This window comes from Eretmochelys imbricata, chromosome 15 (assembly GCF_965152235.1).
Source record: "Eretmochelys imbricata isolate rEreImb1 chromosome 15, rEreImb1.hap1, whole genome shotgun sequence".
Lineage (NCBI taxonomy): Eukaryota > Metazoa > Chordata > Testudines > Cheloniidae > Eretmochelys > Eretmochelys imbricata.
Genome location: NC_135586.1, coordinates 27,100,927 through 27,118,365, shown reverse-complemented (window position 1 = coordinate 27,118,365; position 17,439 = coordinate 27,100,927). Strand labels below are relative to the sequence as shown.

General features: G+C 40.4%; 1 protein-coding gene across 5 annotated transcripts in view; it reads left to right on the top strand.

Annotated features, from left to right (window-relative positions):
* Window positions 1–17,439, top strand: part of CLIP1 (CAP-Gly domain containing linker protein 1) — a 112,724-nt gene that overhangs the window by 44,656 nt on the left and 50,629 nt on the right. For 4 of the 5 annotated variants that reach the window (XM_077835074.1, XM_077835072.1, XM_077835073.1 and 1 more), the window contains exons 4-7: window positions 11,071–11,195; window positions 11,785–12,001; window positions 13,986–14,183; window positions 16,022–16,125. In XM_077835074.1, the coding sequence (XP_077691200.1) occupies window positions 11,071–11,195; window positions 11,785–12,001; window positions 13,986–14,183; window positions 16,022–16,125 (644 nt within the window). The remainder of the gene's footprint in view (window positions 1–11,070; window positions 11,196–11,784; window positions 12,002–13,985; window positions 14,184–16,021; window positions 16,126–17,439) is intronic. The other variant, XM_077835071.1, reaches the window with a different exon arrangement.

Sequence of the window (17,439 nt, the reverse complement as noted above, 5' to 3'; positions counted from 1 at the left end):
CTTATCTCAGTGCCTATTAAGAAGGATAGTGATGACGGGATGAAGGATAGTTTGGGGCACGCACTGGGAGACAGTGCTTGTCAAAGGAAGAGAAATGCTACTGCATCAGTCTGGTAGAATTTTGAGGAGATGGCCTAGCTATGTTGACAGTGCAACCTCACCCGAGACACCTCACATCAAGTTCATGTTGAATAATATAACTGTGGCTTACCTGTATGAACAAGGAGCACAAGAAGCAAAACTCAGAATTGGAAAAGACTGGAGGCTTGCTTTCTCAGTGGGCAGAGAACATCTTGTCCCCACATAAAAGGTTCCACGAATACCCAGACAGACAGCCAATACTTCAGGGCATGCAGAGTCTCAGCCAAGTTGTGTTCTCATGGATAATAAGAGCTGTAGGAAAATCTGTTTGTTTCAGGAGCCAACAGCATTTTTTTCCCTTTTATTTGAGCGGGGTGGACTCCAGATCATTAACACTAGAAGCAAACATCACAACTGGAAAAATAAGCTATTATAATTCATTTTTTTTCCTTTCTGACACTAATGTTCAGAGTAATTTAGAAATTAAAGGGGGAGACGCCCCATAGTATATCATCCTCTCAGCTCCTTGCTGTCCGTGGTTTCTTTAGATGTGCTTGAAATTCTTTTGAGATCCTGATAAGCCAGGATCTAAGGGAGCCAGACCCAGCAATGTCTGTGCTTAGCTGCCTAGTTGTCTTAAGGAAATTGCAATAATCGTCCAAATTTCTAGCCAGCCAAAGGAAATACAACATACTAGTTTTTGAGTATTTATTAAATACTGGAAAACTAAAGTGATGTTAATAAAAGTTGGTGATTTTGGTATGACTCCTTTTAATTCTGATCTTATTTATTGTACTAGTGTCTAACTTTTCGATAAATAGTTAAGAAACCAAATGGAACCTTTAATTCAGGTAGAACATAACATAATCAAGACAACATTTTACATCTAAAGTAAATTCCAGAATCTGGATGCGAATTAGCAGTGGTATTCAAAGAGGAAAAAGTAATAACGATAGGTAGTCCATATTTTGGGATTATTGCAAAATAGAAAATAAATCTGAGTATTTGCCTTTTGAAAAGTTAATTAGTGGCACCTTCTGTTTCATTAGACCACAACATCATAATTGTATTGTTGGTACAGCGTAGCTCTTTTTTAAGAGTAGGAAGGCTGTGAAACCAACTGAAAATGAGAGATTATTTGCAGTGGTACTGCAAGTACTTTCTATTTGATCCATAAAATAAGTGATACGGCTGTTACTCTGAAACCTGTCATAAGAGATAGTGTTAGTCTGTATTCGCAAAAAGAAAAGGAGTACTTGTGGCACCTTAGAGACTAACTAATTTATTTGAGCATAAGCATCCGATGAAGTGAGCTGTAGTTCACGAAAGCTTATGCTTAAATAAATTGGTTAGTCTCTAAGGTGCCACAAGTACTCCTTTTCTTTTTACTATCTCTTATGTATTTTTTCCATGAAGGTATCTTATTGTAATAACAATATTAATGAGAAAATAATTTTGGAGATTCCTCTCTTGAGGAATATAGCACTTTCTAGGTGGATAAAATTAATAAAATTGAATTAATATGATCACATTTTTGGAAATAATCCCTCCATCCTTTTCCCAAAAGGTAAATGCAAAACTAGCAATATGGTTTGAGCTGGATGGGTGTGTTTAGAGGTCTCTCTAAATTCAGATACATCTACTTCACTTTTTCTTACTCTTTCAAAACTCAGAGAAAAATAAATATCTAAGTCTGGCCTATTCCTGGATGAGTTAGATGCTCTATTCAACAATCTCTTATCAAATTAACCTTCTCAAGGGATTAAAGTTCCTTCATTCATTTAACCAGAGTTACAGCTTTATCATGGTCTAACAAATCTGATGCTTCTGCAGATGAGTGGTAAAGCTGCAACTTGGGCTTGCATCCATATGGTCACAAATCATTACAATCTAGATTTGCAGGCATATGCCGATGTGGCCTTTTTATAAGAGGGTGTTCACCTTGTGTGGACTCAGTGAAATCTGATCTTCTCTCATTTTATCTTATTGCTCACTGTAAATTGCTTGTTGCTAGTTACTTCCTTACAGTGAGATAATGGACATGAATTAATAAGGGAACGTGCTTGCTTGTCAATTTTGTCCCTTGAAATCAGGTGAACCTGTCAGAGAACTATGGGCAACCCTTTCCCCCTCCCCCAGCTTGAGGTCTCTGCCAATCCCGATCCCACATATGATGATCAGTTAGACCCTGAGCAAGATTCAGCCAGCCAAGCACCTGAGAGAGAGAGAATACTTGGTGCTTCCGCAGAGCTAGTTAGGGATTTATTTTTTTTTTATTTTATTTTATTTTTAATGAAAACATGGATCTTGCAGACTTCCGATTGTTAAAGATGTGTGGGCAAGGTTCAAAGCTAAATTAATATATGTTTTGGATACTGTTTTGGGGTGAAGGGTATTGTTCTATATCTGCTGTATTACCCAAGGGCCAAATTCTGCCATGACATCCACAGCGTAGTTCTCAGATTTGTATCACTGTATAAGCATTGTGCTTTAAATTCATGTGTTTCTAATTTTAAGCTAAATATGTTCCTCTGGACCACAGTGCCCTATATAAGAGATGGCTTGACTCCCCCCAAAATATTTTTTAGCACATTGCACCGCTAACGCAGATTCTTCTCTTTGGCTGTAGCTTGCTTAACTGCAGTATGAATCCATATTTCCTACTTCTTGGCATTCTATGCTAGTTTAACAACAAAAGGCTTGTTAGAAGAAATAATGGCATGGAAAAAAGTTAACTGCCTTATGTACAGATTGCAAGAACTGAATTTGTAGAGATTAGTGGTTTTGCAATTGTTAAATTTTATAACCATACCCCATGTATTTACTAGATTTTAAGTACACGAGATCATTGCAATCAGCAAGTCAGATGACGTTCAGTTGGGAATAAACAAAACTAAACTGGACTTTGCCCATAACCCTGGTGATTGTCTATGTAAAATATCATTGTACTTTTAGGGTTGCCTTTGAACACACATTAGGGCAAGATGTCTTCCTTCTAATTTGCTTAAAGATAGGCCCACGCATTTACTTTGCCTTTTTAATTATTGGCACAGCAAGGTGTTTGGTTGGTTAATTTTAAATTAAATGTGAGACACCAAGATGGAATGACAATTAAGCCATATAAGCAATTAACCTCTTATATACACCTATTGATACTTTAAATTTGTTTCTGTATAGAGCCCTAAACTTTTTTTTTGGTGGGGACGGGGGAAGTGGATATTTTTTCTCCAAGGGGAAGAATGTCCAGGGAACAGTCAGAACAATTTGGACTTAGTTTTGCTAGTTTACATATTGGATGGCTCAGACAGCGCTTCTTCTTTGTCTCACATTGGAGCTTTATACTTCTGCAGTGGTAAATTTGTATGAATCTTCTGCACCATGGAATTAGTCCAAGCTTTTTCCAAACAATTTCCTCTTCTGCAATTCTATGGAATGCCTTCAGTTACTGACATTTGGATTCCCATGTAGTTTTACAGGTTGATGAAAGCCACGTTATCAGGAGTTTTTGTTTTGTTTTTTGTTTTTTAAGCAAGCTAAACGATGGGCTCAAGTTCTTTAGCAGATACTTCAGGCAACTAATCAAGCAAAAAGTGCTAGTGTTGTGCCAATATTCAAAAAAGGGCAAGCAGGATGACCTGGTTAACTATAGACCAGTTAGCCTGACATCAATCTGGGCAAAATAATGGAACAGTTGATATGGAATTCAGTTGAAGAAGTCTTAAAGGATAGGAATGTTATTAATGGTGGTCAACATAGTTTTATGAAAGAGGTCTGGTCAAATCTGATTTTGTTCTCTGATGAGATTACAAGTTTGGTAGATAAAGGTAACGGCATCGATGTTATATATTTAGATTTTTATAAGGTGTTTCACTTTGTACTGTACAACCTTCTGATTAAAATATTATCACTATACAATATCAATAAAGCACATGTTAAATGGATTAAGACTGGCCTAACTGACCTTTCAAAAAATAGTTGTTAATGGAGAATTATCAAATGGGGTGTTTTCTATTGGTGGTTTACAGGGTTGGTACTAGGGCCAATTCTGTTCAACACTTTCAGCAATGATCTGGAAGTAAATACGAAATTACTGCTGATAACATTTGCAGATGATACAAAGATTGACAGAGTGGTTAGTCATGATGACAGGGCAGTCAGAAAGAGAGATCTGGATTGCTCGCCATACCTACAGAATGGGAGAACTGTATCTTGGAAAGCAGTGACCCTGAAAAGGATATTGAAGTCATGGTGGACAAGCTACTGAACATGAGCTCCCAGTGTGATGCTGTGATGAAAAGGATGAATGTGATCCTTGAATGTAGCCACTGCGGTAGTATACTACCACACTCCACTCCTCCCCCTGTTTAGAAATTCAGAATTATATAAATATGTCTATTTGCATAGTTTGCTTCATTCACACCCACCTGCTTTCTTCAGGAACTTTTTGAAATGAATGCTTGTGAACTAGAGACGAACATCTTTCTTTCCTTAACATCACATTGGGGTAAATTTATGTAGTCTTAGAATTTATGACAAGTTCTGTTTAATCGCTATTTTTTTCCCACATTTTCAATAAAACCCCAGCTGGGTCCCCAAACTGAATTTCCCATCCCACAAAGGCCAGTAGTCTGTATTAGCCACATTAGTTCATTACTATTTTATATTATCTATCTTGAATATGTTGAGAATGACGATCAGCTAAAAATATTTGGCAGGTCTTCTCTTCGCTGTTCAATTATTTAGTGACCTGCCTCAGTGTGAATGAAGGTCACAGAGTAGCTGTCTTCATCACATTGTATTGTTGCCCTATTATTCATTTAACTTTTTAAAACTCTTGTACAAGGCATTTTTTTACTTGGTCATTTATGCCCCATTGCGAAATAAGCATGCCTCCAAATACAACAAATCATGTATGTTGCACAGATTTTTGATATACTTCTCCAGCAACTTCTTTCCCATATTTTAATGGCTGTAGTAAATTGCATTCAATGTTAATATTGGCAAGGAGTATTTTAATAGCAGGATGACTTGCAATTTAGCCATATGACACTAAGGCCTGGTCTATATTTGAAAAGTTTTACCTGTATAGGCATTTTGGTTAGGGGTGTGATTTTTTTTTTTTTTTTACTGAAATAGTTACACCAGTAAAAGCCACATTGTGGACCCAGTTATACCAGTTATACTCTATAAATCAGTATAAATTGCACTGGTATAAAAGTGTTTATGCTGGTATAATTACATCCACAGTAGGAGGTTTCTAGCACTTTAACTATACCTGTATAGGTAAAGTGTTGCAACTTATGTGTAGACAAGCCCCTAGGGCTTGTGTATCATCCAGTTGCAACTCAGATTGTCCCACTAAGAAGTAGATTTTTAGAAATCAGTTTTATACAATCGATTGCGTATGTCCACACTAAGAGCATTAAGTCGGCAGAGTGCGTCCTCACTACCATGGCTAGCATCAACTTACGGAGCAGTGCGCTGTGGGTAGCTATCCCACAGTTCACACAGGCTCCGCCAGCCATTGGAATTCTGGGTTAAGCTCCCAATGCCTGGTGGGGCAAAAACATGGTTGCAGGTGGTTTTGGGTACATGTCATCAGTCGCCCCTCCCTCCATGAAAACAACGGCAGGCAATTGTTTCGCGCCTTTTTTCCGTGCAGACACCCTACCACGGCAAGCATTGAGCTCGCTCAGCTCAGCTCACCGTCACCACGGCTGTTGTGTCCTGGGTGCTGCTGTCGGCAGACGTTGTAGTAAGTCTGCTAACCGTCGTCATCCACCGCTTCCGCTGCAACCTTGCTCTCCTGCAGCTCGAGAGATCCGTTCTCGTCCTCCTGGGTGCTGCTAACCATCATCATCCACCGCTTCCGCTGCAACTCTGCTCTCCTGCAGATGCCGTACCATGGCAAGCATGGAGCCCGCTCAGCTCACAGTCACCACTGCTGTTGTGAGCATTGTAAACACCTTGCGCATTATCCTGGAGTATATGCAGAACCAGGCTAAAAGACGCCAGCATGAGGAGGATTTTGATGAGGACATGGACACAGAGGTTCCTGAAAACATAGGCTGTGGATATTGGGACATCATGGCGGCAGTGGGGTTGATACCGTGGAACGCCGATTCTGGGCCAGGAAAACAAGCACAGACTGGTGGGATCTCATAGTGTTGCAGGTATGGGATGATTCACGGTGGCTGCGAAACTTTCGCATGCTTAAGGCCACTTTCCTGGAACTCTGTGAGTTGCTTTCCCCCACCCTGAAGTGCAGGAATACCAAGATGAGAACTGCCCTGACAGTTGAGAAGCGAATGGCAATAGCCCTGTGGAAGATTGCAACGCCTGACTGCTACCAGTCAGTGGGGAATCAATTTGGAGTGGGCAAGTCTACTGTGGGGGCTGCTGTGATCCAAGTAGCCAATGCAATCACTGACGTTCGGCTATCAAGGGTAGTGACTCTGGGAAATGCGCAGGTCATAGTGGATGGCTTTGCTGCAATGGGGTTCCTTAACTGTGATGGGGCGATAGACGGAACGCATATCCCCATCTTGGCACTGGACCACCTTGCCAACATAAACTGCAAGGGGTACTTCTCAGTGTGCTGCAAGCACTGGTGGATCACAAGGGATGTTTCGCCGACATCAACGTAGGATGGCTGGGAAAGGTGCAATGATGCTCGCATATTTAGGAACTCCAGGCTGTTCGAGCAGCTGCAAGGGACTTACTTCCCAGACCACAAAATTTCCATTGGGGATGCCAATAGATATTCTTGGGGACCCAGCCTACCCCTTGCTCCCATGGCTCATGAAGCCATACACAGGCAGCCTGGACAGTAGTAAGGAGCAGCTCACCTATAGGCTGAGCAAGTGCAGAATGGTGGTAGAATGTGCCTTTGGACGTTTAAAAGCTCGCTGGCACTGTTTGCTGACTAAGTCAGACCTCAGCGCAACCAACATTCCCATTGTTATTGCTGCTTGCTGTGTGCTCCCTAATATCTGTGAGAGTAAGGGGGAGATGTTTATGGCGGGGTGGGAGGTTGATGCAAATCACCTGGAATCCGATTTTGAGCAGCCAGACACCAGGGCAATTAGAAGAGCACAGCTAGGCGCACTGCACATCAGAGAGGCTTTGAAAACCAGTTTCATGATTGGCCAGGCTACGGTTTACCGTTGTGTGGTTTTTCTCCTTGATGCAAACCCACCCCCCTTGGTTGATTTTAATTCCCTGTAACCAAACCACCCTCCCTCCCCCCTTCAAAATAAAGTAACTTTGTTTTGAAACCGTGCATTTTTTCTTTATTAATTAAAAAAAGAATGAGATAACTGACAAGGTAACCGGGGTGGGGTGGGGTGGGGTGGGGGAGGAGGGAAGGACAAGGCCACATTGCTTTTTATAGCCACACTACAAATCACTGTTTGAATGACAGCCTTCTGTTGCTTGGGACATCCTCTGGAATGCAGTGGCTGGGTGCCCAGAGCCTTCCCCCCACCCCGCATTCTTGGGCATCTGGGTGAGGAGGATATGGAACTTGGGGAGAAGGTCAGGCGGTTGGTTATACAATGGATGCAGCTGGGGTCTGTGCTCCTGTTGGCTTTCCTGCAGCTCCACCAGATGCTTCAACATGGCCGTTTGCTCCCCCATTAGCCTCAGCATCGCCTCCTGCCTCTGCTCTTCATGCTCACTTAATGCTTTCCTGGCCTCTAACACTGAATGCCTCCATGCATTAAGCTGTTCCCTATCAGTGCAGGAGGACTGCATGAGCTCGGAAAACCATGTCATCGCGGGTGCTTTTTTTTTGGCTTTCTAATCTGCGATAACCTCAGGGACAGAGATGATAAGGGGAGCATAGAAACATATGCACCTGGGCGAGAGAGATAAAAAGGGAGAGTAAAATTTAAGATGATACATTTCTGAGAACAAAAGGGAGACTCTTTCACAGTGAATCGAGCAATTCACAGCAGACAGCACATGTGCTTTGGGTGCAAGGTTGCATTTTGCCTTTTATATTGAGCACCTGCCAGTATGGTGACACATCACACATGGCTGGGCAACAGAATTCGGTTTCCAGGCAGCCATGGTAAGGCACAGGGTATGCAGGGTTGGCTTCTTACGCGTAACATGTGGGAATGGTTTCAAACTGCAGCGCCATCCTTTCCCATAGCAAGCAATGGGTTGGGTTTCACATTTAAAAGGAGGGGCTCTGGTTTTCGGGTGGATGTGCAGCGTACACCTCCCCCCACCCCACCGCATGGCTATTCTCTGGGATGATCCCTTCACTCCTCCCCCTGCCACATGGCTATTCTCCAGGATGAATGGGGTCCTTTTACTGTTCCCTTACAAAAATGTCCCTATTTCAACCAGGTGACCATGAATTATATCACCTCCTGAGGCTAACACAAAGACCGCCTTTAACAGTTAACTGTTCCTCTGCATTTTGTTTTCTACTTACCTATTTTAAAACTGTTCATAATTTTATGTAAATGCTGAGCACTTAACATATGGTATCTAAAGAACTAACTTTAAATTATTATTTCAGGCAGATATATAGCTTCTATGCAAGACTAGAAATCTGCAATAAAATCAGATTTATACTAGAGATTTAGGGCCAGTATTTCTGTAAAATCTAAGATTTGGTGAAATCTCAGATATTTCAATGGGGTTAGAAATAGATGGATGGATATTTGACAAGAGCTTGAAGGACAGTTTTTTAGTTCTCTAACACTCTTGGTTGCATCCTTGTTTAAAGTACGCTTGGTTTAAAGCACACAGGGTGTGGGATGAGGGCAGTGTGACGAGTCTGGCATGGACTTTGCAGCTTCATTTTCTGTTTTGTTTTGTTTTGGGGTTTTGGGGGTTTGTGTTTTTTTTTTTTTGTTTTTTTTTCCTTTTAGCTTTTATTTTGAGAACAGGTTATGGATGTGTGTTTGCTGTTTAGCCCTTGGAAAAAAGTGGATGATTTGAGGGAGGAGGGAACAAATTTGGATTCAGGGATAGTTCTTCCAATGAAATACTGAATACGAAGCATGATAGTTAGACTGGAATGTAAAAAAGTGTTGGGATCCCACTTGACTTCCGGTCTGTCAACTTAGTGTTTGTTTTGTTTTGTTTTTCTTTTTGCTCTTTTACAAATGAAGACAAACACTGTCTTTTCTATGCCAGAAACACCAGATACCAAACATTTTCCTAGTAGTATATTTATACGTTAGCTGTAAATATAAAGTGTTTTTATTCCCCCAGGGTAAAAATGACTTACTATTCCAGCATAAAAGCAAAGACACAAAGATACTCTGCAGATTAAATGTTACGAAAAGTGACCTGTGAAGGGGGAAAACACAGGTCTGCCTCCTTTAGCAGGTATAAAGACCACCAAAAAGGCACTTTTCTGCTTGTTTTCTCATTTTAGAAATAGGAAGGCCAATTCTGAACTTCCCTGTTTTATTGGAGGTTCCTGATATGCATATTAGGAGCTTTCTCTGTCATTAATTGAAGGAGTGTTGAATCTTTAATGAGAATTCATGTTTCTCAGATAAATAGGTGTAAATAAAAATAAAACAGTTTAAATAAAAATCACTTCCCCTCTCAGTCAGGTTTCACTTCCTTCATATCTATGATGTCACGAAGCTATTAGTGCTCTAGTCATCCTGAGAGTTTCTCAGGAAAATGAAGTGAACGAGGCCTGAATTGCTAATGTAAAAAGCTGTATTTTAAAATCTAGATCAGGCTTTTGAACATAATAAATAAGAGAAGTGATACAAACCCTTTTTTTTTTTTGTCTTGGCAGGTCATTTTAAGTTTCTTGTCACGGTACAGTTTTCTTTTCACTGCAGGGTGTGCTGGGAATTGCAAATACAAAAAAAAGTGCCAAAAATGTCCTTGATGTGTGAGGGAACCTCTTGAAAAAGTAGTTTTGGTTGACATTTGGTGCATATGAAACGTATAGTACTGGAGGCAGGAGCTGCACAGATTTTCTCACAGGGAGGCCACAACACACTGTTACCCTGACCTCCAAGACTCCTGCTGTGCTGGGCTTGTCCCAGCAGTAGATGGTCAGTCACACTGAACCTATCTTGAATCTTCACTTAATTTCTTCTCTCGTCCCTCCTTACCTCTTTTAGTGATGAAGCTATGTCTTGTAGGGGTGTGCTGTAGGTAAGTAGAGCACCATCACGGTGTCTGGAAAGGTCTCCCAACACTTCTAGGCAAAGTGAATGATTTAGGATACACTGGTCAGGAGTACATGGTGAAGAAAACGCCTGGAAAGTGCTTTTTCTCCCTACACCAATTAAAACAGGTGCTTCCATTTGCAAGCCTGCCAAGCCTCATGCTTTATATTTCCTTTAAATGTATGAATAATTGTAGTATTTAGCTAATCTGAATTATTCCAATGAGGAAGCTAAAGTGCTGTGGTGTCTTCTCTCCTTCCCTCACAAACTTACAATAGGTTTCAGAGTAGCAGCCGTGTTAGTCTGTATTCGCAAAAAGAAAAGGAGTACTTGTGGCACCTTAGAGACTAACCAATTTATTTGAGCATAAGCTTTCATGAGCTACAGCTCACTTCATCAGATGCATAAAAGTGGACTTACAATAATAAAAAAACTTACAATAATAAATCATTCTAAATAGGTGCAGGAAAAACTTAATTTAGAGAAATAGAGTTTAAGGCCAGAAGGGACCATCAGATCATCTGAAATTGGCTATAACCCAGGTTCCAATGCTATCAATTCCCCACATCTGCACTGGATAGTGGTAAATATATTTTTACTTTTATTCAGTCATGGTTGTGGTTCCGAAGACACACTCAACATGTTAAAATAGAAGCAGTAGTAAAGATAGAGTAAACATTTCTAAATAGTTACTGGTTGAATCATATTTAATCCTTAATTTGCGGAGTGTTTATGAAATTATGTAAAAATATTTAGCACCTGATTTGATGTTTTAGTTTGGAAACTCAGTAAAAACTATTACGCTTTCTCCCTCCCCCACCCCCTTCAGGTTGGTGGCACCAAAGCTGGAGTAGTACGTTTTCTGGGGGAAACTGACTTTGCTAAAGGAGAGTGGTGTGGAGTAGAATTAGATGAGCCTCTGGGAAAGAATGACGGAGCAGTGGCTGGAACAAGGTTAGTTTATAATCCTATAATAATAACCTTTACTAACACAAAATTGCTTGGAGTTTAAATCTTGGTTTTATATATCTTTCAAAACCTCATGGTTAATGTTTACTTAGTCTGTAAGGTCTTTGGGATGGAGACCTTCTGTGTTGTTTGTGCATACAAAGTCTGGCACAGTGATGCCCTGATCCCTGACAGCGGTCTCTAGGTGTTGCACAATACAAATAACGATAATTAATTTAGTGCAGCTAGCAGAGGGTCTTGAAAAGTTTCCTTTTCTCTCTGTTTGCTTGGAAGAATGCATGTGACAGAAGGGAAGTGGAGATTTAACTCTGCTAAACCTGAATGGAATTTCTGTAGGCCAAGGGCTTTCTAACTGCTGAATTTTCTGCAAGTGAAGTGTTAATGCTTCTCAGAAAAGAGGTTGTAAGAATTTTATAATGAAAAGTGCTAAGCAGCCTTAATACCAGCAGCCCCTTTCCCTTGTTTAGGGTGTTGATGTGGAATTCCTTAGAAGTTGCCATACTGTACATGAAAAGGTGATTCTCTGCAGCCTTAATCTATTTAATGCCCTCATCTGATTTTGCTTTTTCTAAAGGTATTTTCAGTGTCAGCCAAAATATGGCTTGTTTGCACCGGTCCACAAAGTTACCAAGATTGGATTTCCGTCAACCACACCAGCTAAAGCCAAGGCAACTGTGAGAAAAGTGGTTGCAACGCCATCAGCTCTGAAACGCAGTCCAAGTGCATCTTCCCTGAGTTCTCTCAGTTCTGTGGCATCATCAGTAAGCAGCAAGCCAAGCCGTACAGGACTAGTAAGGTTCTTTTTCTATTGCATGCTTTACACTTCCAAACGGGAACCAGTATGGCACATGCCTGTGGTTTACTTATGTAAACTGAGGATAGACCAGTTCTTGGGAAGAGCATAATATATTTCATTGTGCTCTTTTGTTTTTCACTCAAAGCATGCATGTAGGAAATCTTAGCTAGCCCTGAAGAACAGATAAATGTTTGTACATTTATCTTTATATATATATAACAGTTAACTCAAACTAACTGAGGTTTTTGCAATAAGAAAAGGGCTTATGCTACCAGCAAAATGAAGGGCATCAATCTATTCTGGGATCCACATTGTAGAAAGTTGTCCATTTTTCCAGGGCTGCTTCTCTGCTAAAGCTACGTTAACGTTTGCAGACTTGGCCCACACTAAAGCTTCCAGAGGTGAACTTGTGTCTGACTAAACATAATATGAGAAGCCTCAGCCAGGCCAAAATGCAATATCTTTCTCTTGTTCCATTGGAGAGATGGTTGTGTGTAATGTGGAAATCCAACATCTGCCTTTGCTGATAAGAAGCCTCTTTCTTTTCCTAATTAATTTTTAACTCTGTGAGCTTCTAAAGAGTAGAAACTGCAAAGTATGGTGTTGAGATTAATTTTAACATAGTACTAATTTGACCTAATATATTCTATATTTATGTTCATTTTTTAAAGTTTGGTACATAAATATGATAGTCTTGGGTCAATTGTCCAATCTTTGGAAAGACCATGAAAGAGACATGTTCCCGCTGTTGGTCACAACTGCTGTGATACTGTTTAAAACTAATCTACCCAGAAAGCAAGGTTGTGATTTTGAATAATCGAGATTTTGATAGGAACTGCAGGAAGTAGGATCAAAAATGCTATCTATAGTTTAAGACCTGGGAAGAAAGTTTGAATTTCTAGGTTTCAGGTCAATTGTTACATATTATAACAAATTTACTACCTCTATACTTGCTGCACCCACAACTTGTTCAATAACTATTACTCATTAGTAGCAATTCTTGTACTTTCAGTTCTGCCACTTTCCCTCCCAGTGCAAAAAGTTTTGACAAAATGGACGATAGGGGCACACTAAATTCTCACTGACCATTGTAACAGCCAATTCCATTAAGTGGAACAATGGGCACACTTGATCAAGCAAAGCTTTAGTCTCATTTGAGAGAGATTACATTTTGCAGATAGATTCATTTATCTTTATACCCTTAATTTTAGTCATGCCAAAGTGGTTCTTTCCAAAAACTATTAGTTCAGCTCAAATCCTCAGAGTGATTCCTATCAGATATCAATTATACTTCTTCAGAATGTACTGATAGTGACAAGGATTGCAGAACTTTCCCTTTTAGTCAAGGAAAATCCCCGTTGGCTTCAATGGGAGACTGTCTCAAATGAAGACAGCAGAATTTTACTCGGAATATTTATCCATCTTTCATAGACACAAAAGGTGGCAATGGGACTTCATGGGGAAGGCTTTTCACAATCCATTTGGAAACCTAAAATGTTCTTAGATTGCAGAAAGTGACCCAAGATTATGACTCCATATATAAGGGAAGAATGTCTAATTTTACTATGAGGACATTTTTATATCTAGCCCCAGGGCTCATGAAAAAAGGTGCTTAGCAGCAACCTAACAAGCTAACCTTCAACTGAGTCTACAGAACCCATCTTAGACTGAGGCCAGCCTTCTGTTTTCATTTGAACTCTTCAGTCTCCTATATACCATCTGCTGATTGCCCCATAACAGTCTTGATGCACAGTCATGTCCCTTATTAACTTCCAGAGCAACTAATTTGAAATTAATTCTCAAAACAGGAAATAAATTCTTTTCCCCTCTCATTGGTTTTGATATATAAAGTGTGGGAGGAGCTGCAGTCAGGTATAAACAACATCTGCTTAGCTAGCACCCAAAATGCTTGTACAATAAGATTATATCCTTCCTTTTTATTTGATAATGAGGTTTTTAATGTATTTGCTTTTTTGAAGTTAACAGAAACATCTTCCCGATATGCAAGGAAAATTTCTGGCACCACCGCTCTCCAGGAGGCTCTGAAGGAGAAGCAGCAGCATATTGAACAGCTTCTGGCAGAGAGGGACCTGGAGAGGGCTGAGGTTGCTAAAGCAACAAGTCATGTAGGGGAAATAGAGCAAGAGCTGGCATTGGCTCGAGATGGACATGATCAGGTAACAAATAATGCTGCTCTTTTGACATGATGATTGTAGGACAGCCAACTTCACACACTAGGTTTTATTATTTGATTGGACAAGTCTGGGAGTAATGGGCACTGTTTTAAAATTAAGTCTTGTTTGCAGCCACTGCTCTTCTTAGAGGTTCCTGGGATGGTGAAGTTGAGACTTTTAAAGAAGTTATGTTTATAGTTCATTCTGAATGTTAAGAGGTGGTATTTTAAAACCACTGTTAAACATTGTACGGTGCCTTGAGCAGTTGGGTAGGCGGCGCTCTAAACATTTGTTATTAAAATTACACATTGGAAACAATCTTTCTTAGGCAATAACACCTTAATTAAGAAGCTCACAATAAATATTGTTAACAATCATTTCCAGATTGTAGACTAGAGACAGAAGCTACCTATTTGGTGCTATCTCGTCCATTCCCTAAGTGGCCATTGCTAGATTATTCCATGTAAAGTACAAATTTTATTCCTTCATCCAGTCTATTTTTACACATCCCAAATGCTGATGTTTCCACCACATTCCTTGAGAGAGCATTCCATATGTAATTAAATGAAATTCAACATTGATAAATGCTAAGTAATGCATAATGGAAGAAAAATAATCCCAACTGTATTTATACTGCAGTGGGCTCTAAATTAGCTGTTACAACCCAAGAAAGAGATCGTGGAATCACTGTGGGTAGTTCTCTGAAAACTTCTGCTCAGTGCTTAGCAGCAGTCAAAAAGGCTAACAGAACGTTAGGAACTATTAGGAGAGGGATAGAAAATAAGACTGAAAATATCATACTGCCACTATATAAATCCATGATCCGCTCACACCTGGGATACTGCGTCCAGTTTTGGTTACCCTATCTCAAAAAGGATATAGAGAAACCGGAAAAGGTTCAGAGAATAGCAACAAAGATGATCGGGGTATGGAACTGCTTCCATACAAGGAGAGACCAAAAAGATTAGGACTGTTCATTTTAGAAAAGAGATGACTAAGGGGGGACATGATAGAGATCTCTAAAGTCATGATGATATGGAAAATGTGAATAGACAAGTATTATTTACCCCTTCACACAATACAAAAACCAGGGGTCATCGGATGAAATTTAATATGCAGTGGGTTTGGTACAAACAAGAGGAAGTACTTTACACAACTAACCTGTGAAGCTCATTGCTATGGGATGTTGTAATGACCAGAAGTATAACTGGGTTCAAAAGAGAACTGGATAAGTTAATGGAAGAATGGTCCAGGAATGGCTATTAGCTCAGATGGTCAGGGATGCAACCCCATGGTCAGTGCAACGCTAAACCTCTGACTGCCAGAAGCTGGGAGTGGAAGACAGCCGTGGATTACACCTTAATTACCCTTTTCTATACAGTGCCCCTGAAGCTCTGGTACATGCCACTGTCAGAGACAGTATACTGGGCAAAATGAACAGTGGTCTGACCCAATAAGATAGCTCTTATGTGATAGATCTCACTTCAGGAAGCCTTAGTCTGATATTTAGCCTAGATTTTGCTTTTCATATTTCATCTAATTCCTTCTAATTAATCCCTATTATACCACACCTCCCCTTGCGGCTTATGCTGTTGGTGTATTGTTAAATGGTTATTGTGTGCCTGTCCCCTGGGTTATCATTTTACCATGCTGTAAGTATTTTGTTCTTAATCTTTCCATTTAAACTTCCATGCAGAATAGTTGACTGTCCATTTTGACTTTCCTGCAAACCATATGGCTTTCTTCACACTTAAATAGAACCCTGTTTAAATTTCTTCAAGTAAATATTGACTTGCCTAATCTTTTTACTTTCTAAATTCTATGTCATTGCTGCTAATTAGCACGTACTGGAAATGGAAGCAAAAATGGACCAGTTGCGGGCTATGGTCGAAGCTGCTGATAGGGAAAAAGTGGAGCTTCTCAACCAGCTTGAGGAAGAGAAAAGGTGAACCAAAAACTTTATTTCGGATTTCTTTCCATCACAAACAAGGTTTTGTGTTTCAACTGTGGTGGTTTGCCAGTAACAGACTAATTCCAAAGGGACAAATATAGGGTGTTGTGTCTGGTGTGAAGTCACCCGCATAGTTCATGCTATGGAGTTGCTTAGACCAACAGTTTGCAACCTGCAGAGGCGGTGGTATTGAGGCAGCCTCTGCAGGTTGCATCACACAGGGCTTAAAATAAAAGCTCTTTCTATAATAAATGCTATGAGCTTGTTTTCACCAGCTGCTAGGGCAGTGAGGGACTACTTTAACTCTGGTCCTCGCTGGCCTTGAGCTCACCTTCAGCATGTTGCCAAGTAACATAGCTGTTGCTATACATGACTGATGCACGTTAACTGAAGTTTCAGAGTAACAGCCGTGTTAGTCTGTATTCGCAAAAAGAAAAGGAGTACTTGTGGCACCTTAGAGACTAACCAATTTATTTGAGCATGAGCTTTCGTGAGCTACAGCTCACTTCATTGGATGCATACTGTATGCATCCGATGAAGTGAGCTGTAGCTCACGAAAGCTTATGCTCAAATAAATTGGTTAGTCTCTAAGGTGCCACAAGTACTCCTTTTTCTTATTAACTGAAGTGGCATTTTGCAACTGGGGAAATGTTCACAGCTTCAGCAGTGTAGTATTTCTCCCTCTTCCTCCTAAATACTCTAGGTTTATTTTCTTTGACAGTTCTCTGCACTGTGTTAGATACAGTCTCATGCAGTAACTTGAAATCCAACCACCTTAAATCTTTCACTCCCAAAAGCAGGGAGTTGTTGCGTAGACAGCGTTGTAATTACTGTTAAGATAAATACTAACTTAAATTCTTATTGTTCCTTTTCTTTACACTAATTGTCTGAAAGACCCTGTATCCCCCCAAGCCCTGCCTTTGACTGAGAAGACTCGACGTGGTCATCTTCAGAGTCACTCAACAAAGTTCCAGCCAGTGCATGTTGTTCAAGGGATATGAGGCACCCTTTCTCTCCTCTCTACATTTCTTGTGGAGTTGAGTGAACTATGGATCCAGTGTAGATTGCTCAGAATCTAACTTCAGAGCCCTCTTCCACAGGAACACACCATCTGGTCCATCTCAGTCCACTTAAAGTTTGACTAGGATAAAAAGGTGGTGGTGGGGGAGTGGGGGTTGAGATCTTGTTCACGAATACGTTCTACCTATATGTTCTAAAACTCTAGTGTAGATGAGGCAAGTTGTGCTTTAGCACATGTCTGTTCCTCCCCCACGGGCTTCCTCTCCACCAGCCAGCACGGATAAAGAT